Here is a 27,937-nt window from a genome sequence, read left to right as displayed (position 1 = left end):
AGGAAAGACGCTCTCCAGGGTTACTGGGCCGCGGAGCCGCTAGAACTCCGCCGTCCCAGTGCCCGCAGCCGCGGAGACCGGAAGCCGCGCCGGGAGGGACGTTTTGGCGAGGGGCTTCCGGGGGCGGGCGTGTGTGGGAGCGGAAGTGCCGAGTGGCGCTCGGGCCCGGGGCGGGGTCGGCCGAGGGGCGCGGGTCGGCCGAGGGGCGCGGGTCGGCCGAGGGGCGCGGGTCGGCCGAGGGGCGCGGGGCGCCCCTACTCCCGCCATGAACCTCGAGAGGCTGCGGAAGCGCGTTCGGCAGTACCTGGATCAGGTGGGCTGCGGGCCGCGATCGCGGGCCTCGCGGTGCCGTGCGAGTGGCCGACCAGGCTGTGGTTCTGAGCGGCGGACGCGGGGCCGCCGGGGCTGCTGGGGAATCTGCACGCGCTTGTGGGCGGCGAGGACAGGCCTGCACCGGCGGCCAGGGGCTGTCAGGGGCGGTCAGGGCGTGGGGTCCACGTCCAGGCAGTGTCCGGGTGGCGAAGACAGGCCTGCACCGGCGATCAGGAGCGGCCAGGGGTGGTCAGGGCCGGTCATGGGCAGTCAGGGCGGGGGCCCACATCCAGGCAGTGTCCGGGCGGTGGGTGCGGCGGTGTGTCAGTTCCAGCTTCCGCCTGGGGTCCGCGTGCGAACGTGGACGCAGGACTAGATAGTGAGCAATAGTCACTTAGGTGGCTCCAGTTTGCTGACCCCCTTCCAGGTGGCTCCCGGTCCAGCTCCCTGCAGAGGGCTAGCGGATGTTGTCTCCAGCTGGTGGGTCTTGGCTTCAGGCTGACGCAGCCATGACTGTTGGTCAGTGTTTGGGGGAGGAACAGCCATTGGAAATCTGTGCCTCCCCCCAACCACCTTTTTTTTAAACTAACGTTTATTTGAAAGTCAGTTATGCGGTAGGGAGGAGAGAGAGACACATTTTTTTCCGCCCACTGCCTCATTTACCACGTGGCCTTAATGACCAGGATTGAGCAGGACTGAAACCAGGTGCTCCATCCAGGTCTCCCAGTGGGTGAAAGGGCCCAGCACTTGGGCCATCTCTGCTGCTTTCCCAGGGCTTAAGCAGGGAGCTGGATCTGAAGTGGAGGAGCTGGGACTTAAACCAGCACCTGTAAGGGGATGCCAGCACTGCAGATGTTGGTGTTACCTGCCACACCACAGGGCCAGCCCCTCTCTCTTTCAAATGAAAGGAAGTGTAATTAAAAAAGCCTCAACGGATTGTGCAGGTAGAGATTCTGCAGGTCCCACTGCAGCACTGGCCTGGCCGGCTGAGCTGGAACACTGGGCTGCGGGGAGGTGTCCCGGCACAGCACACTCACCACTTTGCTTTCCTTTCTTGTGCTCAGCAACAGTATCAGAGTGCTCTGTTTTGGGCGGATAAAGTAGCTTCCCTCTCTCATGGTAAGTGACAGTGCCCAGCTGTTTGCTTTGTCCTCTGAGCTCTGCCCTTAGTGCCTCTGACATCACTGTCTCTCCCCACAGAGGAGCCCCAGGACGTGTATTGGCTGGCTCAGTGCCTCTACCTGACCGCGCAGTATCACAGGGCAGCCCATGCACTCCGGTCCCGGAAACTGGACAAAGTGAGTGCAACTGTGGATGCCACAGCTTGGATTAATAGTTGAGGGGCATGTTCCATTGATGTCAGATTGTTTAAAAGGATCCAGTATTTTGGATGTGATAAGAAATTTGACATGTCTAACCCTAAGTTGTACAGATTCTGTGTTCTCTCTAGCCCTGCGATCCATCCTGGGTCCCTTCCCTCCCCAGTCTCACCTAGCGTCCTGCGTTTGTCTCTTTTGCTGGGTTTTCTGCCAGGTCTCTCTCCTGTACCAGCCCGGCCGCGGTCCTTGTGTCCATTCACTTGTTGGCCACAGGGATGGTCCTGCTGCAGCACAGATGAGATTGCGTCCTCCTCAGTGCCTCTTGGTAAAGTCAGGGAGCCCTCTAGGCCCTCTCTGCTCTGGGTCTAACCCACTGGGACTCTGGTTCCTGGGGCTGATATGCGATACCTGCTGGCCAGAGGTCCCTGTTTGGCTCTTCCTCCAGTTGCTTGATGCTCAGTGTCCATTTGTTTAAGCTCTGCTATATTCTACAAACAGTCTCAAGACCTTCCTGAACCCTTTGTGTTTAGAGACCAGAATAATAACTCAGGATTTTAAAAGACTGAAACTTTTTTACAACTGAAAGGAGCGGTTATGAAGCTAGCTGTCTATATCCTTATAGTTTTTAAGTGAGGGGAGTTTTGACGGCTTTCTTTCTTTCCTAGCTCTATGAAGCATGCCGTTACCTCGCAGCTAGATGCCATGTAAGTGTTCCCAGTTCCGTGGTTCTTCATGACTTTGGTCCCATGGTGTTAGGCCTTGTGCATGCACATGTGAGAATTCCCGTGGTGGTGCTTGGCTAGTCTCTTTTGTGCACCGGTGTTGAATCTCTTACTGCTGTTGGGTGTGGACACTGGCAAGCCTGAAGAAAAGCCTCTTGCAGACATTATAAAATCAGTGGATGTAACCCTTTGATTCCCTCTGAGGCACACACTTGTGTTCACTGTGAAAAGCTGTGTGCATGACCAGCGTTTCTGTTCTCTGTACAGTATGCTGCGAAGGAGTACCAGCAGGCACTGGACATTCTTGACATGGAGGAGCCAATAAATAAAAGATTATTTGAAAAATACTTGAAGGATGAAAGTGGCTTGAAAGACTCCTCCAGTGACTGGGAGATGTCACCTTCCTCGGTAAGTGAGGTCAGGAAAGATTCACAGGACCTGGCGTACTTGAGCCAGGAGGCTTGCCAGGATGGAGCAGGCCCCTGTGGCCGGTTCTAGAACATCTAGCATACTCACAGGGCAGAGCAGGTCCTGCGGTCAGTTCTAGAACATTTAGCATCCTCACACTGGGAGCAGACTATTGGATTAGGCCTATTTAGTGTATTTTTTTTAATATTTATTTTATTTGTATTACAAAGTCAGATATTCAGAGAGGAGGAGAGATAGAGAGGATGATCTTCCATCTGATGATTTACTCCCTGAGTGAGCACAAAGGCCGGTGCTGTGCCAATCTGAAACCAGGAGCCAAGAACCTCCTCCAGGTCTCCCACGCGGGTGCAGGGTCCCAAGGCTTTGGGCCATCCTCAACTACTTTCCCAGGCCACAAGCAGGCAGCTGGATGGGAAGTCGCCAGGACTAGAATGCACGCCCATGTGGGATCCCAGCGCGTTCACGGTGAGGCCTTGCTAGGTCACCGTTTCGGGCCCTATTTAGTGTATTCTTATAGTGATTTAACAAGTGGATTTAACTGAATCTTATAGTGTAATAAAAACCTGGTGGCAGTCTTGTAGTCATGGTAGAAGGTAGATTATGGCATATTAGTAAGTTGATGTGACCGTATTTTCCACAGATAAAGAGCTCCATTTGTCTTTTACGCGGGAAGATCTATGATGCCCTGGATAACCGAACCTTGGCCACCTACAGCTACAAGGAAGCTCTGAAGCTTGACGTGTACTGCTTTGAAGCATTTGATCTCTTGACATCGCACCACATGTTAACAGCTCAGGAAGGTTTGCCACCTCTGGTGTTTTTCTGTTTTTTCTTGAAATCTGGAGTCAGGTGTGAGTTGTGCCACATTTGGGAGTGACTTGATACCTCAGGTGGCTTGCCAGATGTGGTGCTGTGTCCTGCCTTTTGCGTTGGTCCTGCAGTGCATGTGAGAATTTCCATGGTGAACAAACATGAGCAGGTGATGTGATATGGCTATCTTTTTGAGGTGTGGTTTGAAGTAGAGCACCTGTAACCTGTGGAGTCAGTGTGACTGGCTGTCAGTCATCCCCAGACCAGCTCAGCCTGAGTCTCCAGAATAGAGACCTGTGCCAGGCAGCTCTGGGCTCCCATGACCCTTCCTGTGCTGCGAAAGCTGAGCACTCACCTTGACGAAGTGGGTGAGCAGCAGGGACAGAAAGTGGGGTTCAAGCATTTCCACATACTGCAATGGTTCCTGTCCAGTGCTCTTTTTGTCCTTGGCGACACTGGTAGTGTCTGGAGACTGGTTGTTACAATGGGGGCTAGGGATAAGAGGTGGGAGGATGCTGCTGGAATCCAGTGCCTGGAGGCCAGAGGTTTTGTGAACACCGTGGGATGTGGGGTGCTCTTTTACTAGTCTGTAGGGCTGGGCCTGGAGGTGGTCTCTCACTAGTCTGAGATTAGGGCTGGGGGTGGTATGCTCTCTCTTTGGTTTGTGGGGCTAGGGCTGGGGCTGGGCCTGGGGGTTGGTCTCAGTCTATGTGGTTGGGAGTGCTCTCAGCAGACATGGGTTGAGGCAAGAAGCGGCTGCAGGCTCTGTCCTCTGGCTGACTTACCTTCAGCATCTGGACCACAGCTTCAGCTTTGTCCAGAGCCTGATCCGATTTTCTTTTTTTAGTTTAATTAGAGCAAGAACTATGGAAAAAATTTTTAATTGCTTTTTTCCTCTCTGAACATTATGAGAAACTCTTTTTTTTTCTTGCCACTTTTAAGAAAAAGAACTTCTTGACTCACTACCTCTTAACAAGCTTTGTACCGAAGAACAGGAACTGTTACGTTTTCTATTTGAGAACAAATTGAAAAAGGTAAGGAAAAGCAAAAAATCACTAGTTTATGTAAATATCTTGTTTCTTCCACTAAATTTGGCCTCCTGTTTGTGAAATTTTTTTTTATTTGTTAAATTTTTAAGAATAAGAAAATTAAGTGAGAAAATTTGTAAGAATACAGTTAGATGATTTAAAATACATGATATGATTCCCAAAAAAGCTTCCAAATACATCCTTGTTCCTCTCAAGGAGCCCTTATGCTAAACGACTGAACTGTGAAGTAGCCGGGTAGAGTTGCCAGTGAAATAGAGTGGTAGAATAGCCAGTGAGAGCCAGTGAGAGCTTTGCTCATGCTGCCTGAGCCCCTGCTTGGTGGAACACTTCCTCTCTTGGTCCTGTGCGATGACATGGAGAGGAATGTTCAAGTCAGTGCTTTTCAGAGGCTCACCAATGTTTGCTTGTGAAAATGCTGTAGCTACTTGGGCCAAACATAAGAGGAGTTTGCTTGTTGGTCTGTGGTGGCTTGTTGGATTTACATGTGCATTTCCAATTTCAGTATAATAAACCTGGTGAAACTGTCGTTCCGGAATCTGTAGGCGGCCTGCAGGAAAACCTGGATGTGGTGGTGTCTTTAGCTGAGCGGCATTATTATAACTGTGATTTTAAAATGTGCTATAAGCTCACTTCTGTGTGAGTATATCCATATGTTTCTTTGTGGGGCTTGAGGTTTAGCCAGTCTCTAAATAACTGATAGATGGGGCTCCCACTCCTTCTGGGACTGGGAGGGGTGGCTGAGGTTTACTTTGCTGAGCATCAAAGAGGGTGCTGTCCCCAAGAGAGCGACTAATAGACGCACGCCTGCATGTTGTAGCTGTGTGATGTGAACTTGGGAGTACTGCCCCTGTCCTCCCCAGTGTTTGTCATTATTGGTAGGTGTGAAAATAGCTGTTTTGGTGCATAATTTCATCAGATGTTCCTTTATGCAAGTGGACTAAAATAAAATAGCCCTGTGTGCCCTGAGTGCTTGGGCTGGCATACTTGCTTGGTAAGCTGTCTCACACACCAGTGTTCTAGTGTGCATAAATCAGACTTCCCTTTAGCTGAAGTATATGTGCTGTACTTTGTTTATCTTATGAGCTGCTTGAAATCTTTAAATCACAAACACTTAATTGTGATTCATTTAGTATTTCATATTGGTTTTGATCCTTTTAAATAATTGTAGTATTTACATATTGTAGTCTTTTAAATTTAAATATATGTGATAATGTTTATTTTTGTTCTTTCCAAATACACTAAAATGTTCCCTTTCATCTCTAACTTAGCTGTTGACTTACTGCACTGCCCTCAGGGTTTTGGGATGAGGTGTCAGGTGCTGTCACTGTTTCTGCTTTAACTTTTAGAGTAATGGAAAAAGACCCTTTCCATGCCAATTGTCTGCCTGTACACATAGGGACACTTGTGGAGCTGAATAAGGCAAATGGTAAGAGTTTACTTTCTTATTAAAACAGTTCTCAAAACAGAAAATACTTTCTGTAACTCTTGAAACTTGGTGTCTGCCCCTGGGTAGTTGGAATTGCAAGGGGTAGCATTGCTGAGTTCTCAAGTGTTTACCGGACTGGCCTCTGTCCCGTGCGCCCAACTCAGTGTTTGGAATCTGTCCCCTTTCCTGGGATGGAATTTGTGGCTCCAGATCTTTTAGGGTTAGTGTAGGGAGTTGGTTTTCTTTTGTAAATTTTTTAAGAAAGCTGACGTGGCAAGTTAGTGTTGGGAGCGGACTGTGTGCTCGTGTTTCCTGTTTCAGCATTTCAGGAACAGTTGTATTTTAGGCTGTGAGAGAGCTTCAGGGGAAGCCCAGGCACCCACAGAGCCTGCTGCTTGGTGAGGTCTGGGCCACATCACTGTTTCCCCTGAGCCACAGCTGCCCAGCCCTGCTGTAGGAAGCCTCAGTGTGAGATACTGGGGTTTAAACAGCTTATCTCAAACCTCAGTTTGCTTAGCTGTGTTGGTGGTTAAGGCGGTGTGCCACAGGCTTGTGCTGAATGGTAGAAGACCCTAGTGGGGACCTGTGCCCACACCGCAACCCCATGCCCCTTGTCTGGTTCCCCTTCACTCAGTGAGTGCTTGTTGCCCGCCGTGGGCCTGGTACCTGGTAAAGTGTTTGGGCTGTGTCTCCTCATGGGATTTCTCTGCCTCATTAGATCAGTGGGGGATGAATGTGGAAAGAAGGAAAACTGAGAACAGAGTTTGTGTCATTGTGAGGAGCTAGAACCGGGGGAGTTGATACTGGTTTTTTTTTTCCCCTCCAATGCAGAGCTTTTCTATCTTTCTCATAAGCTGGTGGATTTATATCCTGGTAATCCTGTAAGTATATCTCTTTTCCAACATTATGTTTTCTTACTTGAACTTTAAGAAAATACTTAACCAGTATTTAGATACACATTTATATTTAAGTTTAAGTGAATTACGTTTTATTAAAATATGGGACTGGAACTCCTAGTACCTGGGGTATTTAAATGTCAGTGTTAACTTTGAGTTCATGAAGGTGCCTGTTCATCAGACTGAAGTAGTAACTTACAACTAAAACCTTTATGTTTTGTGATTTTAGATCTTAACACACTTTAACTTTTTAAAACAGTTTAAAAGTTGTTTTAAAATACTTAGCCTATGGAAACATGAAATACTGACTGTGCCAGGAGCCATTTCTCACTCTTGGATAGTTGGTAGCCCGGGGACAACGAATGCCTTCATCCCCTCTCCGAGTCCTTGGGTTCCATCCCTAGGTTCTGCTTCTAGCTTCCCGCCAGTGCAGACCCCGGAAGCACTGGGTGATGGCCCTGTAGGAGACCTGGGTTGAGTTCCTGAATCCCAGCTGTAGCCTTCCCCAGTCCTGGCTGTTGAAGCATTTGGACAGTGAACCAGAAGATAGGTGTACATGGGTGTTCTCTGCTTCTCAAATAATTTTTTTTAAAAGGCTTCTTTTGTTGTTGTTGGAAAGTCAGATTTACAGAGAGGAGGAGAGACAGAGAGGAAGCCTTCATCCACTGATTCACTCCCCAAGTGGCCACAATGGCCTAGCTGAGCTGATCTGAAGCCAGGAACTTCTTCTGGGTCTCGAATGTGGGTGCAGGGTCCCAAGGCTTGGGCCATCCTTGACTTCTTTCCCAGGCCACAAGCAGGGAGCTGGATGGGAAGTGGAATAGCTGGGATTAGAACTGACGTCTATATGGGATCCTGGCACATGCAAGGCAAGGACTTTAGCTACTAGGCTACTGCACCAGGCCCAGATAATTTTTGTAAACATCAGTGGTTCACTCAGACTGTGTAAGATGATTTTCTGGCTTACTGCTGACTGAATCCATGTGTTTTTGATAATGCCATGGGAAAAGGCAGATGGAAGTGGACTCGGGAGCTGTGTTCTTAACAACAGTCCAGAATCGAGCTCCAAATCTTAAGATATGCAACCTGGCCCAGTGTGAAATATGGAAAGAAGCCAGCTGAACAACGGTCTGACCCAGGTCGGGAGCTGGAAAGAGCCAGGAGACCAACAGTGCCCAGGAGGGCTCCCGCCCCCATCCTGACCCCCACCCCTGGTGTTAAGGCTGACTGGTTGCGGAGCAGCTGTGGATCTAGGACCGTAGTGGATGGATTGTCTCCGACATGTTTCTGACTTGAGCAGGATGTGTGATGTAGGAATGTAGTCTTATTTTTGTCTGGTCTAATTTGTTAGGAATTCTCATTCATAGTTAATTTTCTTTGGTCATGGTAAATTTTGAACATTTTAGGTATCTTGGTTTGCGGTGGGATGTTATTACCTCATGGTTGGTCATAAAAATGAACATGCCAGAAGATATCTCAGGTATGCGTTTTGTCTCCCCCCTGTGGTGAACCTGTCCCCCGTGCAGTGAGCACTGCTGAGTATGAGGGAAGAGTGTCTCTCCCTCAGCAGCCGCAGATCATGGCAGAAGAAAGAATAAACTGGTGCTCATGTAGTTCACAGACACATTTTAAATAGAGTCGTTTGAGAGCCTCTGATCTTCAGAGAGATACTGCTAAGCCTTTGTTTTCGAGACTTACCCTTACATAACTGACTCGCGTGAAGCTTCACCCAACACTGGTGTTAGTGGAGGTGATTAGAAAGCAAAGCTGTTGAGAAGGAACTTGTTGCAGATCTGCTAAAGAGGCAGCCTCCCAACCGGACAGGTGCGCAGGTCATATGGCGATGTCCGACAGCTGAAGCACTGGGGTTCCTCTGATCCCCGTGGGTAGAGCGTGCTCACTGGGTTGGACTTGAGTTCTGATCCAAGGTCTATGACTTGACAACAGACGCCTTAGCAGAGTTAACTTCTGTGACTGTCCTCCTGTAATGGACTCCGCTTCCAGTCCTGCTCCCTGCTGCTGTGCCTGGGAAGGCAGCAGAGAATGGTCAGCGTGCTTAGGGAGACACCTGGATGGCCTTCTAGGCTCCTGGGTGTGACTTGGCCCAGCACCCAGCCAGTGGGAGGAAGATCGATATATTTTTTTTTTCTTGTCATTACCGCATTCAAATAAAGAAAAACTAATTATATGCTTTAATGATGTAGGGACGATGTACTTCTACCACAGGATTGTTAGGAAGTTGATAAGATGGTATGAAAGGACCGTGCACTGCGAGAAAGATAGCACTGTGTGTGTCGGTGTTTCAGAGAAGCTGCAGGCTTGAGCCATCTCCCTGTGTGTTGGTTGCAGACTGCATAGCCGTCCCTTTGTCCAGGGCCAATCTCTCAAGACCATCTGTAGCATATCACAAGCTCTTAGGCCTTGGTGTAGTTGGTTTTATTTATTTATGAAAGATTTACATGGATTTATTTATGAAGGAATTACAGAAAAAGAGATCTTTCATCTGCTCGTTTACTCCCCAAAAGGCCACAAGGACCAGTACTGGGCTGGTCCAAAGCAGGGAGCCAGGGCTGCTTTGGTGTCCCACTGAAGCCCTGGCCCATCCTGCACTGCCTTCCCAGGCCGTTAGCAGGAGCTAGATCGGAAGTGGAGCAGTCAGGACTTGAACCAGCGTCCATATGGATGCTGGTACTGCAGATGGAAGATTAGCCTGATAAGCCTGATAAGATACTGTGCTGGCCCTTGATGTAGTTGTTTTTAAAGTGAGTTATTAGGATGAAGACAGGCATCTGAGGTAGCTGGTAAGGCACCTAGTGTGAAGTGGGCCCTCAGTAAGAGGTTGCTGCTGTCCCCATTTGTCTCCTGGGTTACACCGTAGAGCTGTGCTGAGTGGTTCTTGCAGCTTTTGTACGGAGTATCAATGGGTTCAGTATCTGGAAACTTGTGGACTTGTCCAACTTCAGTTAGATTTTGCTTGTGCTGTTATGCATTGGTTCAGTTCAAATCAAAGAGTGCAAGTGTTTAATGTTACTAATGAATGTCTTTGAAGCTGTGTACTTGTGTAAAATTAATGTCAGAACAAGAGTGTTGACTTGAGTGACTCTTGTTGCAGCAAAGCCACAACGCTAGAGAAGACCTACGGGCCTGCGTGGATTGCTTACGGGCACTCGTTTGCTGTGGAGAGCGAGCACGACCAGGCGATGGCCGCCTACTTCACGGCAGCACAGCTAATGAAAGGGTAGGGCCGTGCACCTGGGCGCCGTGCTATGGAGGGGATTTTGATGCTAAAATGAAATAAAATGTTTGTGATTAATGTTCCTGTGTGGTTGCTGAGCCATACAAGAACGTTAGTGTTGGCTTGTGGTGGTTGTGCACTGCCTGTGGCTGTGGTGTAGCTAGGAGGCTCACCACGTTTTATCTCATTGTAGCAAGGAACCAGTTAAAGAAATGCTCCTCATCCCATGGTCCCTCCAGTTACTGGCAGCTGTTCTGTCGGAGTAGTGCAGGACTGTTCTGGTGTGGGTTGTTGTCTCGTGGGCAGTCCTGCGGGGATGTAGGTGTCTGGGAGTGTGTGACACTGGAGAGTGTCATATTGCTGTTACTGCCTCTTTTGGGCTCTCCATTGGTTGCTCTTTGCAGAATTTGTGTGAATTTCTGCCGGCCAGAGACTCTCCTTGCATGGAGAGAGACCGCATGCAGGTTCGGAGGGTTGGTCTGGAGTTGCTGCCTGGACTCACATCCTGGCTCCTCCATGCAGCACCATGTGGTCTTGGGCAGTGCTTGCCCTCTAGAAACATAGGACTAGTTGGGCCCGGCATGGTAGCCTAGCAGTTAAAGTACTTCCTTGCATGTACCGGGATCGCATATAGGTACCAGTGTGTGTCCTGGCAACTTTACTTCCCATCCATCTCCTTGCTGGTGGCCTGGGAAAGCAGTCGAGGGCTACGCAAAACCTTGGGACCCTACATCTACATGGGAGACTCAGAACTTCTTGGCTCCTGGCTTCAGATTGGCTCAGCTTGGCTGTTGTGGCTACTTGGGGAGGGAATCAGTGGACGGAAGATCTTCCTTTCTGTCTGTCCTGCTCTCTGTGTATCTGAATTTCCAATAAAAATAAACAAATCTTAAGAAAAGGAAAGATAGGATTAGTGGCAAAGCTTGATGTATGATTCTGGACTAGCTGAGGTAATGCTGAGAGCACTGATTGTCCTTGCTTGTAGTGCTGCACTGTGGGATCAGGAGTTCATATTATTTTGCATAAGGTTGATTTCAGGTGATCAGACAAAAGTCTGATGATGCCAAGTTCTCCATCCATATGACTCCTCCAGTTGTATAGGGTACTGAGTTTGACAGGTGGGGTTTCTGGGTCTCACTGGTCATCCCTGAAAGCACTGTGAAGGACACAGCTGCCTGACCGTGGCTTTTGCTTTACTGGCAAAGCAGCCTAGCAGGTGCTCTCCCAGTTCTCTGGAGGCTAAGTTGCTAGCCAGGATCTTCTGGCTTGTGGGTGGGGCTATTCTTGCTGTGTGCTCACCTGCCTGAGAGAGCAAGTGTTTCTTCCTCCTCTTGTCAACTTGCTGGCTCCTTCGCTGCCTCCTCACAGGCGCTCTCTCCCAGGGGTCTTTTGAGTCCATAGCTGGAACCTCGCTTCTCACAGTGGCCCTCCAGGTTGTAAGCGTTGGCTAAGTGCTCTTCATACTCGGTCCAGGATTTCCCACCCCATCTGCCAGGAAGGGAGACCTTTGCTGCTGCTTTGTTGAGGCTTTGTTCTAATCTCTGAGTATCAGAAAAAGTTCCAGTAACACAGTGTGAACGTTTCCTGTGGCCCTTTGCTCGGGTCTGGTCATTTTTGTTCAATGTCCTCAATGCCCACAAACCCAGAGTAGTTGTTCACTTCCAGCCAGGAGACGGAGTCAATTACTAATGACACCATAATACCTGTTGGGTTTTCTAATCTGACAGTCTTATGTTATTAAATCCTCATGTCAGTTTCTCATGATGAGCATTTTTCCTCCTTTTCACTTTCCCTGCAGAACAACTTTATATTCTTTTGACCTGCCTGTTTTGGGGTGCCCAAGTCACCGTTATTAAGTTTACTTGGTGACGTCTTTGAGGTGCTGGATATTGGACTATGTTTATTTCCATATACTGTTACTAATGTCTAACTTATATAAATCTTATTAGTTGTTTTATATGATGTTAGTTTATGTAACTCTTATTGTTTTGTATAACTCTTATTAATTGTTTCTCCCTGAAGTTCTCATACTTTTTTCATATGTATTCTGAGTCTCTTTTTTGGGTGCATCTCTGTTTATAATTGTGTCATCTTGGTGTATGGGGCCTTTTATCATTATTAATGTGAAAGGCAGAGTTATATAGAGAGAAGGAGAGATAGAAATCTCTCATCTGTATTGGTTCACACTCCAGATGGCCATATTGTCCAGGAGCTAGGAGCTTCTGCTGGATCTCCCATGTGGGTGCAGAGTCCAGGCACTTCAACCATCCTCTGCTGTCTTCCCAGAGCATAAGTAGGAAGCTGAATTAGAAGTGGAGCAGCTGGAACATGAACCTATGTCCATATGGGATGCTGGTGCTGTAAGCACAGATTTAGCATGCTATTCCACCACATGAACCCCTAAGCCTTTTATTATAAAATATCCTTCATTGTCTCTGCTATTAATGCTTATCTTTCAGACTACTGAAAGAAAGAGATTCACTTTTTTATTTGAAAGGCAAAGTTAGAGATTTTCACCCATTGGTTCATTCCCCAACATCTAGGACTGAGCCAGGCTAGAACCAGGAGCTTCTTTCAGGTCTCTCACATGGATACAGGGGCCCAAGCACTTGGCCATCCTCTGCCACTTTCCTAGAGACATCAGCAGGGAGATGGATCCAGAAGTGCAGCAGAGTAGCTGGGACTCCAGTTGGTGCCTGTATGGCAGCTAACCCTCTCTGCCATAGTGCCAGCCCCGAGAGCTCCTTTATTTGTTGGTTCCGTGGTCAGAGGTGAACCAGGCTGAAGCAGGAGCCAGGAGCTTCTTTCCGGTCTCCTACATGGGCGCAGGAGCCCATGCAGTTGGGCTGTCCTGGCTGTTTTCCCAGGTGCATTTGCAGGGACTGGATGGGAAATAGAACAACTTGGACTTGCCCATCTGGTATAATGACATCATAGGTAGGGTGTTACTTGTTATGGCACGGTGCCAGACATATGTATGTATGTGTGTATATATATATGTATTATCTATCTAGATAAAAATTTCTTTATTTTAAAGTCATAATTACAGAGAAAAAAGGTGAGGCAGAGATAATTAATCTGCTGGTTCACTGCCCAGGTGTCCACAGTGGCCAGCACTGGACCAAGGATCCCCCATATGGGTGCAGGGCCACATGGGAAGTGCTGCTGCCTTTCCCAGGCCATCAGCAGGGAGCTGGATCAGAAGTGGAGCAGCTGGGACTCAAACCATTGCCCATAGGATGCCTACATCTCAACTTGCTTTTTTTTTTTTTTCAATAAATAAATCGGGCCTGGCGCAATAGCATAATGGTTAAAGTCCTCGCCTTGCACTTACTGGATCCCATATGGATGCCAGTTCTAATCCTGGCAGCTGCGCTTCTCATCTAGCTATCTTGTGGCCTGGGAAAGCAGTCGAGGACGGCCCAAGGCTTTGGGACCCTGCACCCACGTGGGAGACCTGGAAGAGGCTCCTGGCTTCGGATCGGCATATCATTGACCGTTGCACTCACCTGGGGAGTGAATCATCGGACGGAAGATCTTCCTCTCTGTGTCTCCTCTCTGTATATCCGCCTTTCCAATAAAAATAAAAATAAAAATAAAAATAAATCTTTAAAGAAAAACTTATTTATTATTAGTTTTAAATTATTTTTCTTCTTTTTTTTTTAAGATTTATTTATTTTTATTGGAAACATGAATATACAGAGTAGGAGAGACAGAGATGAAGATCTACCATCCGATGGCTCACTCCCCAAGCGGCTGCAAGGGCTGGAGCTGAGCCAATCTGAAGCCAGGAGCCAGGAGCTCTTTTGGGTCTCCCACGCAGGTGCTGGGTCCCAGGGCTTTGGGCCATCCTCGAGTGCTTTCCCAGGCCACAAGGGAGCTGGATGGGAAGCGCAGCTGCCAGGATTAGAACTGGCGTCCATATGGGATCTCAGTAAGTGCAAGGCGAGGACTTTAACCATTATGCTATTGCGCCAGGCCTGATTTATTTATTTTTATTGAAAGGCGAATATACAGAGAGGAGGAGAGACAGAGAGGAAGATCTTCCGTTCGATGGTTCATTCCCCAAGTGGCCACAACAGCTGAAGCTGAGCCAATCTAAAGCCAGGAACGAGGAGTACTCTAGGTCTCCCACGTGGGTGCAGGGTCCCAAGGCTTTGGTCCGTCCTTGACTGCTTTCCCAGGTCACAGGCAGGGAGCTGGATAGGAAGCAGGGCCACCGGGATTAGAACCGGTGACTATATGGGATCCTGGTGTGTGCAAGGTGAGGACTTTAACCACTGTGCTATCGCATTGGGCCCCATCTCGGTTTGCTTTACCTGCTGTGCCACAATTCTGACTCCTTTTGCGTTACTTACTTAACGGTTATCTTGGGAATTAGAATTAACTTATTAAATAATGTAGTTGGGTGAATACCGATCAGCTTCAATAGTTAATCAAATGTTTGTTTACTCTAATTTATCTCTATTCTTTCCCACCTTTTTACTGTTATTCTGCAATACCTTATACCTTACAAACCCATCAACACAGATTTATAGTTAGTTTAGTCATCTTATAAATCATATACAAGAGTTGTAAGCAAAAATGCATTTATACTATATATGGATTTTTAAAAAAAGATTTATTTATTTTTATTGGAAAGACAGATATACAGAGAGGAGAGTCAGAGAGGAACATCTTTTTTCCAGTGATTCACTCCCCAAAGTAGCCACAGTGGCTGGATCTGGGCCAATTTGAAGCCAGGAGCCCAGAGCCTCTTCCTCTAGGTCTCCCATGTGGGTGCAGGTCCCTAGGCTTTGGGCCGTCCTCGACTGCTTTCCCAGGCCACCAGCAGGAAGCTGGATGGGAAGTGAGGCTGCCGGGATATGAACCGGCGCCCGTATGGGATTCCAGTACATGCAAGGTGAGGACTTTAGCTGCTGGGTCCACATTTATACTGTTGTTAAGCTCATGTTTACCAATGTGGTAAAACTTCTACTAGATTCTTTAATATCTTATCTTAGCTTCAAGTTGCTCTCTGTAGCTTTCTGCTTTAGTTTAAAAACTCCCTTTAGTATTCTTGCTGTACATGATAGATTCTCTGTTATAAACTGTTGTAATTATTACTGATTCTTCTGTATTTTCAAATTTGTCTTAAATTCTTTCAATAAATTGATGAATTTTTGTTCTGTTACTGTGCTTCTCAACTCCTGAAATTTGAGCTCTTTTTTATTTATTATTAAAATTTTTAAGTTATTAAAATTGTAATTTATTATTTGTTATTAGTTTGTATTTATAGTTTCTATCTGTTGCTCTTCTCTGGTTAGCAGAAGATTATTTTCATACTTTATTGTTAACATAATTTCCTTTAGTATTGTTTATTAGCTTATTTAGGGTGTTGAGGAGGCAAGCATCTGGGTCTCTGGTATAGTTTTGTTGGATGTTTATTTGTTAAGTCTCTCGTTGAAAATAATGTAGTTTGCCATTTTGGGAGTCAGATTTTTCTACCCACCTGGGATGTCTCATGGTGCTGTGTGTTTAGGGACCTTGCAGATTGAATTCTGTGGTTTGTACCTTCTGTCCTGAAGCCAATGAGACCTATCACCTGTAGACCTTGTTGTGTTTGGACCATACAGCCTCCTGTGGCTGAAGGACCTGCCTTTGTCGGGGGGTGGCAGCTCTGCCTATCCCTTTACCATCTTTTCAAGGCCAGGCAGAGGGCCCGGGTAAGGCCTTCCCATTTTAGGTCAGGTGGAGGCGATGGGTAAAGTCTTCCCAGTTAAGCGAAGGGGACAGGTGAGGCCCTCCCAGTTAGGTCAGGTGGAGGGGACTGGTGAGGCCCTCCCAGGGATGGATGAGGCCCTCCCTGCTCTCCCAAGCATGCTGTTCACCCTGTAACTCATGGGTGGCCATTTGTTTCTTCAGGAATGTCCCCTAAGCCTTTGTGGGTGCTTTACTCTTTCTAGGGTCATGGCTAGCTCTTCCTTGCCCAAACACTAAATTATTGCTGCTAATTGTTGTCGAGGCCTCAGTACAGAGTTTTCTACGTCAGGGGAACTCTGTGAGGCACTGGACTGGTCACGTGCCAGGGGCTCCAGTTCTGTGAGGCTGCTGCTTGTCAAGGCTGATGGCAGGCTAGGGAAGTAGACGTGGGAACAGGATGAGTGAACGCTTGATGACGGCTGCTCTTTTATTTATTTTTTTGAAAGATTTTTCGTTTTCATTGGAAAGTCAGATCCACAAAGAGGAGAGACAAAGAGAAAGATCATCTACTGGTTCACTCCCCAAATAGCTACAACAGTCGGAGCTGAGCCTGTCTGAAGCCAGGAGACTCCTCTGGGTAGGGTGCAGAGGCCCAAAGCCTTGGGCCATTCTCCATTCCTTTCCCAGGCCATAAGCAGGGCACTGGATGGGAAGTGGAGTAGCCAAGATGCGAACCAGTGCCCACATTGGGTCCCGACGGATGCAAGGTGAGGACTTCAGCCACTAGGCTGTGGTGCCTGACCCAGCTTCTCTTACCAGGATCCAGCCATTCTTGATATCTGTCCTTGCCTGCTTTCATGGTACCAAAGAATTTTTGTCACTTTTTTTTTTTTTAAGATTTTATCGGGCCCAGTGCAATAGCCTAATGGCTGAATTCTTGCCTTGCATGTGCCAGGATCCCATATGGTCGCTAGTTCACGTCCTGGCTGCTCCACTTCCCATCTAACTCCCTGCTTGTGGCTTGGGGAACCAGCAGAGGATGGCCCAAGGGCTATACCCTATACCTACATGGAGACCTGGAAGAAGCTCGTGGCTCCTGATTGGCTCAGCTGCAGCCATTGCAGCCACTTGGAGAGTGAACCAGTGGATAGAAGATCTTTCTGTCTCTCTTTATCTCTAAATCTGCGTTTCCAACAGAAATAAATACATCTTTTTTTTTTTGTTTTTAAAGATTTTATTTACTTTAAAGGCAGAGAGATTGAAGGGCCTTCCATCTATTGGTTCACTCCCCAAATGGCTGTGACAGTTGTCGCCTCCCACAGGAGTCCAAGTACTTTAGCTGTCTGCTGCCTCTCCAGGAGCATTCACAGTGAGCTGGATTGGCAGTGGTGCAGCCAGGAACTGAACCACCTTTGAGATAGGGGATGCTGGTATTGGAGATGCCTGCTCGAACCAGCTGTGCCACATGCTGGTCTTGTTGCACCTGTTCCTGTTGTTTTTGTGAATTTTGACCTTTTGAAAGTACTTCCTCAGGACAAATCTGAAGGACTGTGCTACAGTCTTCCTTTGAGTCTTGACCCAGGTCAGGACCGGTACCCATACAAACCACCCAGTGGGTGTCTGTTGGTGTTTTGGGTTGTTATATCATGTTTGCTCTGAGGCAGTCACTGATGTGGTGTGAAAAGAGAAGACTTGAAGTGATAAATAGTACTGACCACGTGCCCAGAACTGTCTCAGATGGGAACAGACACTCCATTGTGTGCTGGTCCTGATGGAGTTGTCAGCTGCCATAGAGAAATGAGATTAGCAGAGCTCACAGTATCAGTGTTCCTGAGTGGCCACAGGGAGCCTGGGCCTGACGCTGGCCCCCAGGAGGAGGGGACCTGGGACTCTTTTACTTTTTAACTTTGGAAAATGAAAAAATGCTGGTGGAGTCCAGAAGGTTAGTCTGTAAGTTTTGTTAGCTCATTTATCAATTGACATCTTAGAAAAAGACAATCTATATTTTGGGTTATGTTTGACATTTCACAGATGGAATTTGAAGTTGACAAGTTAATTTCTGCTGAATTACCTAGTTTTTGATGCTGAATATGTAACATTTTTCAATACTTTTAGGTGTCATTTGCCAATGCTGTATATTGGACTAGAATATGGTTTGACCAATAACTCAAAACTGGCTGAAAGGTTCTTTGGTCAAGCCCTGAGCATCGCTCCAGAAGACCCCTTTGTTATGCACGAGGTTGGAGTGGTTGCGTTTCAGAACGGAGAGTAAGTTCTTCCCCCTTCCGCTCACTCTGTGGGTCGGCAGAACCTGCATGAGTGTTTACTGCCAAGTGCACCATTATTGAAGAAGGAGCTAGACCCTGCACCAGAGGAAATGGAAATTGTTTTCAGGATTTCCTTGAAAATACTCAATCTGGGATGTGGCTGCTGCAGGCTCTGTGACCTGACTCAGCATGGGGGTCGCTTTCTCACTGGACATGTCCTTGGGCACACCTGGGAGTGAAAAAGCCGAGTTAGGGTGCCTGATGTCCACCACGTCAGTGAATTGTGTTTTCTGAAAAGCATCCCCTGTGCATTGGATGATGCATGCTTCAGTGTGTTGTAAATAAGTGTTAGGATGTAAAACATCCAGTCCATGTTTGAGAATTACCTCTGCATGGCAGTCATAACCCAGGTGTCTTTTTCATGTTTCTGTTCAGTGTCACACTTGTCCAATTCTTGTGTTTTTATGAGCAAATTCACTGGTAAAGCCCTCCCTGAGGGGGTGCTGCCTGCTGTGCTGTGCCTTAGATGTGTTGGGTGACCTTCACGCAGTAGCACAGTGCTACTGGCTGTGAATTCAAAGGTAGCGAATCAGCAGGATTTTAAGTCAAGAATCTGTAAACAGAAACACAAATGAGGCAGGGTGGCTCATGATTGCTTCATAAACGTGTCCTCAGGCTTGTGCAGGAATCCCAGCCCTGAGACTGGCTCGTTTAGGTAGTGATCTCATGCATACTGTGGAAGTCCTCTGCGTCTGACACGCAGGTTAGACTAATCCAACAGTAGTCATTGCATACCTTTACCCAGTTTACTTTAGTACTGCTAGAAAGAACCAACTTTCTCTTGTCTGTGTATACTTGCAAAGTTTGAGTAATCAACAACATTTTGTCCCTTCTATTTTAGGTGGAAAACAGCAGAAAAATGGTTTCTTGATGCTTTGGAAAAAATTAAAGCAATTGGGAATGAGGTATCTATGTGGTGTTTGCGAATGAGCTCCATGAGAGTGACCAGTTGAATCCCTAGCCCAACTCAGAGCCCAGCGGCTGTGGGTGTCAGGTGGTCGGCCTAGGGGCTGTGTGGTGGGAAGTGGGTGAGCTTGGGTAGATTTCAGTGTTTGAAGGGAGCTCTGACCCTGGCATGGGAAGACCCAGAAGGTGTGTGGGCTGCTAAGTGTTTGTGCAGAAACAGAATTAAAAGATGTTTATTTTGATGCAGAAAATTTGGAAATTCATGGTTAGAATTTTTGTAACATGCCTCTTCTGTGAGGTGTTTGAAGACTCTTTCTTTGAAGGGCACCATTTAAGTGGGAGACATCTTAGAATGGCCAAGAGCTGAGGCCGTTCCTGAAGGTTGGTGGAGTGAAGGGGCAGGGCAGGTGCTGTTTAGGTTAGCATAGCCAAAGAAGATGCTTCTTTTCAAGGGGCTTTGGTTCCTTGTTCCTCAGCTCCACAGGCTGCACTTCCCAGGGCGGGGCTCAGGGTTAGAAGGTGTGGCTGGGTCTGCTCATCCATTGGGTTGACATGTAATTAATGAGCATTAGCTATGTCCAGGCTGTGAGCCGTGCAGGGGTTTTTGACCATTCCATATCATGCTCCTCAGATTCATTGGTGAATTCAAGTGAGTGAGTGCCAGTAACATGAAGATGTGGCTGAGGAAATAGAGGCCAGGTGCTGATCAGTAAACCTTTGGTCCTGATGGTGTTTGGGTGAAGGCTAGGCAGAACAGAGGGAGACAGGTATTTTAGGTATAGGGGCTAGTGTCTGCCTAGAGTGGAATTTGTTTAGTATAGTCCTGAATTTTGAAGTTGGCAAAATGTAAGTATGCATTGTGAAGGGTGGTAAAATGATGTTGAAGGATTGCACTTAACTGAGGACAGTGGAACACAGAGTGGGCTCGTGAAAGAGACAGTGTGGTCAGACTGTGTGACCGGGAAGGTGAGAGGCCTTGGGTGCAGCATTTAGGATGCCAATTTGGGATGGCCACATTCCCTGTCCTGGCCCACCCAGCTGCTTGGGACGTTGCCGTTCATATGGGACACCTGGATAGTTTGGAACTCCTGCTCTGGCCCGGCTCTGCCCTGGGTGTGACAGGCATTGTCATTGTCATTCAGTAGATAGCAGGTCTTCATGTGCCTGCCCTTCTCTCCATTTTTAAGTAGCATTGAACAAACAAGTCAGGATTAGTGGGGAAAGTAAAGATTAGATGGATTTGGAGTTTGCCAGTAGGTACTGTGAAGAAGCCCTGGTCTGCCTGAAAGGGTTGGGGTGGCCTGGTTGTCCCTGACTTGTCCCGTCCAGCAGGACAGTCAACGGGGGTCGCAACCACCTAGGAGAGATTGGGGGACAAGAGACATGAAGAATGGACAGCAAGACAGAATGTCTGATCAAGCTGTCAGTTTATTGATTTTAATTGAGGGTTTTTATACTCTTCAGTAACTAAGGCTCAGGGAGGAAAGGAGAAACTAGGACGCAAGCCATGGTCTCCAGACCGATTGTTCTTGAGCAATCACCATATCAACAATAGTAACCAGCATATTAACAATAGCATAGGTAATCAATAACAAGATGTCGGCAGGTACAGCATAAATCACATTCTGAAACAGTTGCTAGAAACAATTGAAGCTAAGCGTGTGATTAGTTTCATAACTTCTTTCCCAAGCATCTAGCCAGCGAGGGATTTTCCACTGGCCCATAGTTCTATATTCAAAATGGCTTCAGTGTGGCTATAGTACACGGCTCCTAACACTGACTGACTCCAAGGACACTTGCCGCAGGGTCAGAGCGAGGAGCAGGGAGTGGCCGGGCAGACTAAGCGAGTCGCAAGTGCTTGTGGCCTCCTGGGAGAGAACTGCTGAGCCAGCACATGGCTCTCAGTTGCCATAGCCTAAGGTACGTGATGGGAAGTTGCTCAGTGTGGGTGCACTTTTAGACAAAATCTTGGAGTTCTCAGGAAGTCTGCTCTGGGCCGAAAGGAAAGTGATGATACAGCACACTCTAATCCTGCCTTGGTGCTGGGGCTGAGGTGCCCCCAGGAGGCAGCCATCTTGCCCAGAGCACAGATGTCTAACATGGGCTTGTTTTTGTGTTTTAGGTCACAGTTGACAAATGGGAACCTTTGCTGAACAACTTGGGCCATGTCTGCAGGAAACTGAAGTAAGTGGAGGAGAGGTTGGCAGTGGCAGAAGCTCTGTTTTTGTTTTTGTTTTTTTAAGATTTATTTATTTCTATTGGAAAGTCAGATATACAGAGAGGAGGAGAGACAGAGGAAGATCTTCTATTTGCTGGCCACAGTGGCGGAGCTGTGCCAATCCAAAGCCAGGAGCCCGGATCCTCTTCCAGGTCTTCTATGCAGGTGCAAGGTCCCAAGGCTTTAGGCTGTCCTTGACTGCTTTCCCAGGCCACCAGCAGGAAGTTGGATGGGAAGTGGAGTTGCTGGGTTACAAACCAGCTGCCATATGGGATCCCAGTGCTTGCAAGGCAAGGGCTTTAGCTGCTAGGCTATCACACTGGGCCCAGCTCTGTTGGTTTAAAGCCTTTTCACTGTCTGCTTTGTGTGACCTCTAGCTGCTTGTACTTGGCAGCTCAGGTACACCCAGGCACCAGCATCAATTTTATTCATATATATAATTCTCACAATATAGAGAGGATTATGGTAATGTTTTGTATTTAGTTTTTGGTGTTCAAGATTGATTGAGAAGAATTAGGGTGGTAGGGTCTGGTTAAAACTGTTCATACTCCTCCATGAGAGTTTTTTGTCTTGGGGTCCCAGTGGCCGTGGAAGGCAGCCTCAGGCCGGTCTAGGAAGCTCTGAGGAGCAGATTGGTTACTGGATGTCTTTAGAGTTTACATTATGGGCTGTAGCATTTCCAACACCTCAGTTAAACATAAAACCTTTTCACCAAATATGTCCTAGAACAAGTATTTCCGAGAGCCTTGGGTTTGCCATGGTAACTGTTAGACTCAAGGTTTTTGGCTGCTTGGCTGCCCTGGTGAGGGGTTTCCTTTATGCAGAAGGTGAGACTGTGGCTCTGAACATTCTTCCCTACGACAGGGTCTCTGAGGAGTCTAATGACTGTCCCCCATCCTTGGGTGCTGCTGTAGTTTGATAGCAAGCACCCTTTCTGCAGACACAGAAGGAGAAACATTTGTCCCACCCATCTTCCTTCACACCTTGAGCCTCCGCACCCTATTCAGAAACCCACATCTCTCAACTATGTAAACTGTATTAAAAATAAAATAGAATTTTTAAATTTTAAAAAAGAAAGAAGCAAAACACACACACACATCAAAATAAATGGCAAGATATCCAGAAAAAAAAAAAAAAAGAAAAGAAAGTGAGGGTGTGGTAAGGCAGAGGCTGAGTTGGGGATCTGGTTCTGGGGTTCTGACCAGAGTGATACTGCACATGCAGAGCATCAGTGGGGCAGCATGCCAGGGAGTGGACGTGGACCACTGACCCACAGTAGTCTGCCAGTGCAGATAGTCACTCAGCAGACAGTGAGTGCTGGTTACATGGAGGGGAGGGCTGCTCATCTTTTGTTGCATATGTGAGATGTTCCCTGTCTTTACCCTCCCCTTCTCTTGCCAGGAAGTACGCAGAAGCTCTGGATTACCACCGACAGGCCTTGGTGCTGATCCCTCAGAATGCCTCCACTTACTCTGCCATTGGATACATCCACAGTCTGATGGGCAACTTTGAAAATGCTGTGGACTATTTCCACACGGTACATGTTGTTTGTGCCCAACTGAGATTCTAGTTAGCATTGATCACATCTTTCATGGAAGACATTGTACCTATTTTAAAATTCTTCTGGCAGCCTCATGGAAGAAGCATGTGTATGTGCCCAGTATTCATCAGATTGGCAGCGAATGTGAGAGGGTGCTTCATGGGCAAGAGGCACACTCAGTTGGCTGCATCTAGTGTCAGCAGGGGCTCCCAGCGACATCCCTGAGGACTCTCCGCACCCATTTCCAGAGCAGTGTAGGAGCTTGTCACAAAAAGAATCCCTATCCCACATGTGTCTCCTCTGCACGCAGGCTTCAGTGGGTTGCTCTGAGGTAGCTTTCTATCCTTGAATGAGTGTTGGATTTCAATCCTAAGAAGATAGTTTCTTTTTTTTTTTATTGTTGTGTTGTTTTAGAGATTCATTTTATTTTGTTTTTTTGGAAAGGCAGAAACACAGAGAAAAGGAGATAGAGAGAGAAAGCTCTTCCATCCACTGGTTCACTCCCCAAGTGGCTATAACAGCTAGAGCTGAGTCGACCTGAAGCCAGGATCCAGGAACTTCTTTGAGGTCTCCCACTAGGGTGCAGGGTCCCAAGGTCTTGGGCCATCCTCTACTGCTTTCCCCAGCCATAAGCAGCAAGCTGGACAGGAAATGGAACTGCTGAAACACAAACCGGTGCCCAAATGGGATACCAGCGCTTGCAAGGCGAGGATTTAGCTGCTAGAGTTGCATGAGTAGCCTTGTGACCTGTCACTCTATCTCTCCTAACAATCCTAGGATTCTTACTATCTTTTTTTTCCCCATTCATGATAATTATCTTTTTAATAGAATATTTATTTATTATTAGAAAGGCAGATTTACGCAGAGGAGAGGCAGAAAGATCTACCGTCTGCTGGTTCACTCCTCAAATGGCCGCAGTGGCCAGAGCCGAGCCGATCAGGAGCCAGGAACTCCATCTGGGTCTGCATATGGTATGCAGGGTCCCAAGGGTTTGGGCCATCCTTTACTGCTTTCCCAGGCTATAAGCAGGGAGCTGGATGTGAAGTAGAGCAGTGGGACATGAACTGGTACCCATATGGGATGGCAGCACTTTAAGACAGATCAGCTTGTTAAGCCATTGCATCAGTCCCTAAATTTATTTTCATTTTATTTGAAAGACAGAGACAGATACAATGGCTTGATTGTTTAATTTTCCCTCTTCCAGTGCAGGGATCCCATGTGGGCACCATTTTGTTTTCCAGCTGCTCTGTTTCCCATCCAGCACCCTGCTTATAGCTGGGGAAAAAGCATCAGAAGATGGGTCAAAGCCTTGAGATCCTGTACCCACATGGGAGGCCTGGAAGAAGCTCCTGGCTCCTGGCCTCAGGTTAGTTCAGCTCTGGCCATTGTGGCCATTTGGGGAGTGAACCAGCAGATAAAAGATCTTTCTCTGTCTCTCCTCTGTGTAGCTCTACCTCTCCAATAATAATAAAAAAGAGATAGGACAGACAGGGGTCTCTCCTCTGTTGGTTCACTCCTCAAATCCCCACAGCAGCCAGGGCTGAGCCCACGTCCCCTCCCTGTGTGACAGGGACCCTAACCTCTGCCTCCAGCATGAACATCAGCAGGAGCATGGATTCAGGCAGAACCTTGACTGAATCAGGCGTCCCTATGCGGATCTCGCGTCCAAGTAGTGTTCATTAACTGCTGCTCTACATGCATACTCTTGAAGTCATCAATGCGGAAATACTTAGAAACACAAGAATTCTTCCTGTGTTAACTGCACTGAACCTTCCTTCTGCAGGCTCTCGGTCTTAGGCGAGACGACACATTTTCTGTTACAATGCTTGGTCATTGCATTGAGATGTACATTGGTGACTCTGAAGCTTATATCGGTAAGATCATGTGCACTCTGTGTTTCGTTGTAGCTAGTATGTGTCTTTTGAGGTTTCTCAGAGTCTCATTTACAACTATATCTGGAACCATTTTAGATACACTAATAGCAGCAAACTGTACTTTGTTGGAATAATGCTGAGGGAATGGTCAGCAAGAAAGTACCTGTTCAGGCTGGGTACCAAAGGAAGGGACTCGACCTCCAGGCCCCATGGTGCAGGGACTCAGCCTTCGTGTTCCACTGGCACGCTGAGATACCTTTCTTCCACATAATGGTGCTTTGTGCCTCTAGGGATACATCGGGGTCAGGACAGATGGGCACCCACTGGCTACAGTCATTATTAGCTGAAGCAGCACTTGAGTTGAAATCTTGATAGTTGGACTTTGGGATAAGCCAGGATATAAAAACAGGAACAATTGCTAAAAACTTCAAAATTAGCACTAACCCATTGTGTCCCATTGCTCTGTGTATTGGATATCTGTGGACTGTAAGTAGTGCATACACCAGTGATGGTGACATTGAAGCAAATGTTGGAGTATTTATAGAATTGGGAACGTGACATTCATTGGATTAAGAGTGAAGAGTATGGGAGAAGCGACTCATGGTACATTGCCTCATTGAAGAATTCTTGTCTGGCATGCATCCTACAAGTCAGTAGGAAAACAAACAGGGATCCAAAACAGGCAGAGAAGGCTCAGCAGCATCACCTGCCAGCAGAATGGGATAAAGCACATGGTGCACACACCAGACTTGCCACTGCACACCCCAAAGTGTCAGCTACCGGTGGCATCTGATGGTGGTGACCACTGGGGGATGGATCCCATACTGTGAAGCCAGGCCAGTCCCCTCAGCTGTCTGCTGTGCCTCAAAACCTTCCCTCCCCAGAGACATCCCTCCAGCGTCGTGTGAGTCGGCTCTGGGAAACTTCAGTGTGCACCGCTGGTCCCTTCCATGGCTTTCATCTTACTTAGAGTTTAAGCTTTAGGACCTCTGACGGGTGGAAGTTACACACCATTACTCCCATCCTGGGCCGTTCATCAAAGCAAGTCTGTGAAGGGGTTGTCACGGGCAAGGGTATTGGGACTTAGGATTCACTGGGAGTGTTAGGGCAGCAACTGACCACACAGAACTAGATTAACTAGATTAACAGAACATGGATTAACTGGTGTCATGTGATGGGATGTGTCACAACTAAACATGACTAAACCGTGCAGTAACATGGATGAATTAGATTTTGACATAAAGAGTATGTGCTGATGATTTCCATTTGCGAGGTGACTAACAAGCACAAGTAAAGGGGGGGGTGGCATAAAAGGCAGTGATGAGGGCTGCAGCCACCACTGGGCATGATCCTGTCTGCCTGCAGGAGTCAGGTGTGGCCTGAGACTGTCTGCTGGGGGCCTAAGGGTTATGTCGGCAGCCTGCTTGGTGTTACCCAGGTGAAGAACAGCATGAGCTTCAGCACCCTGAGGAGTCAGACCGAAACCACGTCTGGGCCTGTTTCCCCTGGTGCTGCCCTCTTGGGGATAATCTTGGGATTTTAGCATTTTGTTTTCAGAAGGTGTGTCTATTGCTGCTGGCGCATGCATGATATGGAATGCTGTTAATTAGAATGGTGTGAAATGGGCATTTCCATATATGTTAATCTGGAGGGCTTTGAAGTACAAAAAATGTGTTTCATTTCATAGTGGATTCTGTGTGTGTAATGTAGTGACTGTCCCACTGTCTCTAGCCCTTGTGCCTCTCCCTGAGAAAGAAATTGCCCACAGGGGTGGCAGTGTCCTAGGGGACTCGGCTAGGAGATGGTGAAAAAAAAAGAAAGTCACGTTTTCCTTCTGACCTATACTTGTGTTCTTGCACAGTCTGGTGAGGATGGGCAGGGTTATGGTGCGATGGGATGACATGTGTGTTGGAATTTCTAATTGTGGTGTTTCTTTTTAGGAGCAGACATTAAAGACAAACTAAAATGTTACGACTTTGATGTGCATACACTGAAGACACTAAAAAACATTATTTCACCTCCATGGGATTTCCGGGAATTTGAAGTAGAAAAGCAGGCTACAGAAGACACGGGGCTTGCTCCACCGGATACCTCAAGGAAGACTCCAGATTCCAGGCCTTCCTTGGAAGAGACCTTTGAGATTGAGATGAATGAGAGTGACATGATGTTGGAGACATCCATGTCAGACCACAGTGCGTGACTGTGGCTGTGGTCCTGTACTTAAGTGTGTTAGCGTAGGTCAGTAACCCTCCTGTCCTCGCCGAGTCCCGCACGGCCCACCTACTCACACCAGCCCACGTTGCCTCTCTCCATTCAGGGCCAGAGGCCTGCCTGGAGACTGCAGAGCAGCTCTGCGTCGATGCTTTCTGACGCTGAACCTACACAGTAGTTGTATGTAGTAGGGTAAAGAAGGTAGCCCGTCTGTCTTTTTCTTTAGACTTTCTGACAAGTTGTACTACAGACCCTGTGTCCCCCTTGGTCTGCATCATTATCGCCTCAGATTACCACGTTTTTGCACCAGAATAAAATGACTTTTAATGCTGTTTTCCATGAACTTGCAGTTTATTTATTTTTTTAAAATAACATTTAGTATTCATTTACATTTTTTTTATACATTTATTTTCATTTTTATTGGAAAGGTGGATATACAGAGAGGAGAGACAGAGAGGAAGATCTTCCGTCCGATGATTCACTCCCCAGGTGAGTGCAACGGTCAATGATATGCCGATCCGAAGCCAGGAGCCTCTTCCAGGTCTCCCACGTGGGTGCAGGGTCCCAAAGCTTTGGGCCGTCCTCGACTACTTTCCCAGGCCGCAAGGGAGCTGGATGGGAAGCCGGGCTGCCGGGATTAGAACCGGCGCCCATATGGGATCCCGGGGATGCAAGGCGAGGACCTTAACCACTGCACCACCGCACCGGGCCCGCAATTTATTTTGTGACTTAAATTATTTCCACTTGAGCCATTGGAGTTTCAGCTTGGCACCCTTGTCCCTGTGGCACACCCCGATCTATTTGGTTTGTGCTTTTCTTTTTCCTTTATTGTAGGAAAACACATAAACTGCCGGTGTTGTTTCTTCTGGTGTAAGCATACCAGGGTAGAATGCTGAGGGGGAAGGGGGAATGTAAAAACTGTTGCCATCCAGACTGCTCCATGAACTAAGTTTATTAATCAAAGACACAAACACGTAGACA

At 47.4% G+C, this 27,937-nt stretch overlaps 1 protein-coding gene across 3 annotated transcripts; it reads left to right on the top strand.

Annotated features, from left to right (window-relative positions):
- Positions 1-215: 215 nt before the first annotated feature.
- CDC16 (cell division cycle 16) lies at positions 216-27,299 on the top strand. 3 transcript variants are annotated; one of them, XM_040991097.1, is made up of 18 exons: positions 216-313; positions 1,377-1,431; positions 1,513-1,610; positions 2,297-2,335; positions 2,621-2,761; positions 3,423-3,582; positions 4,535-4,626; positions 5,144-5,277; positions 5,988-6,067; positions 6,899-6,948; positions 8,370-8,443; positions 10,076-10,201; positions 17,996-18,148; positions 19,049-19,112; positions 21,236-21,297; positions 22,733-22,868; positions 24,655-24,745; positions 26,686-27,299. In XM_040991097.1, the coding sequence occupies exons 1-18, from the start codon at positions 266-268 to the stop codon at positions 26,943-26,945; spliced, it is 1,863 nt and encodes a 620-aa protein (XP_040847031.1). In that variant the 5' UTR covers positions 216-265; the 3' UTR covers positions 26,946-27,299. The 3 variants fall into 3 exon arrangements, with proteins under 3 accessions (XP_040847031.1, XP_040847032.1, XP_040847033.1); XM_040991098.1 differs by lacking the exon at positions 10,076-10,201; XM_040991099.1 differs by lacking the exon at positions 17,996-18,148.
- Positions 27,300-27,937: the final 638 nt, after the last annotated feature.

This window comes from Ochotona curzoniae, unplaced genomic scaffold (assembly GCF_017591425.1).
Source record: "Ochotona curzoniae isolate NIBS_2020 unplaced genomic scaffold, NIBS_Ocur_1.0 contig_64, whole genome shotgun sequence".
In the NCBI taxonomy this organism is placed as follows: domain Eukaryota; kingdom Metazoa; phylum Chordata; class Mammalia; order Lagomorpha; family Ochotonidae; genus Ochotona; species Ochotona curzoniae.
This window is presented reverse-complemented; position numbering and strand designations above follow the sequence as displayed.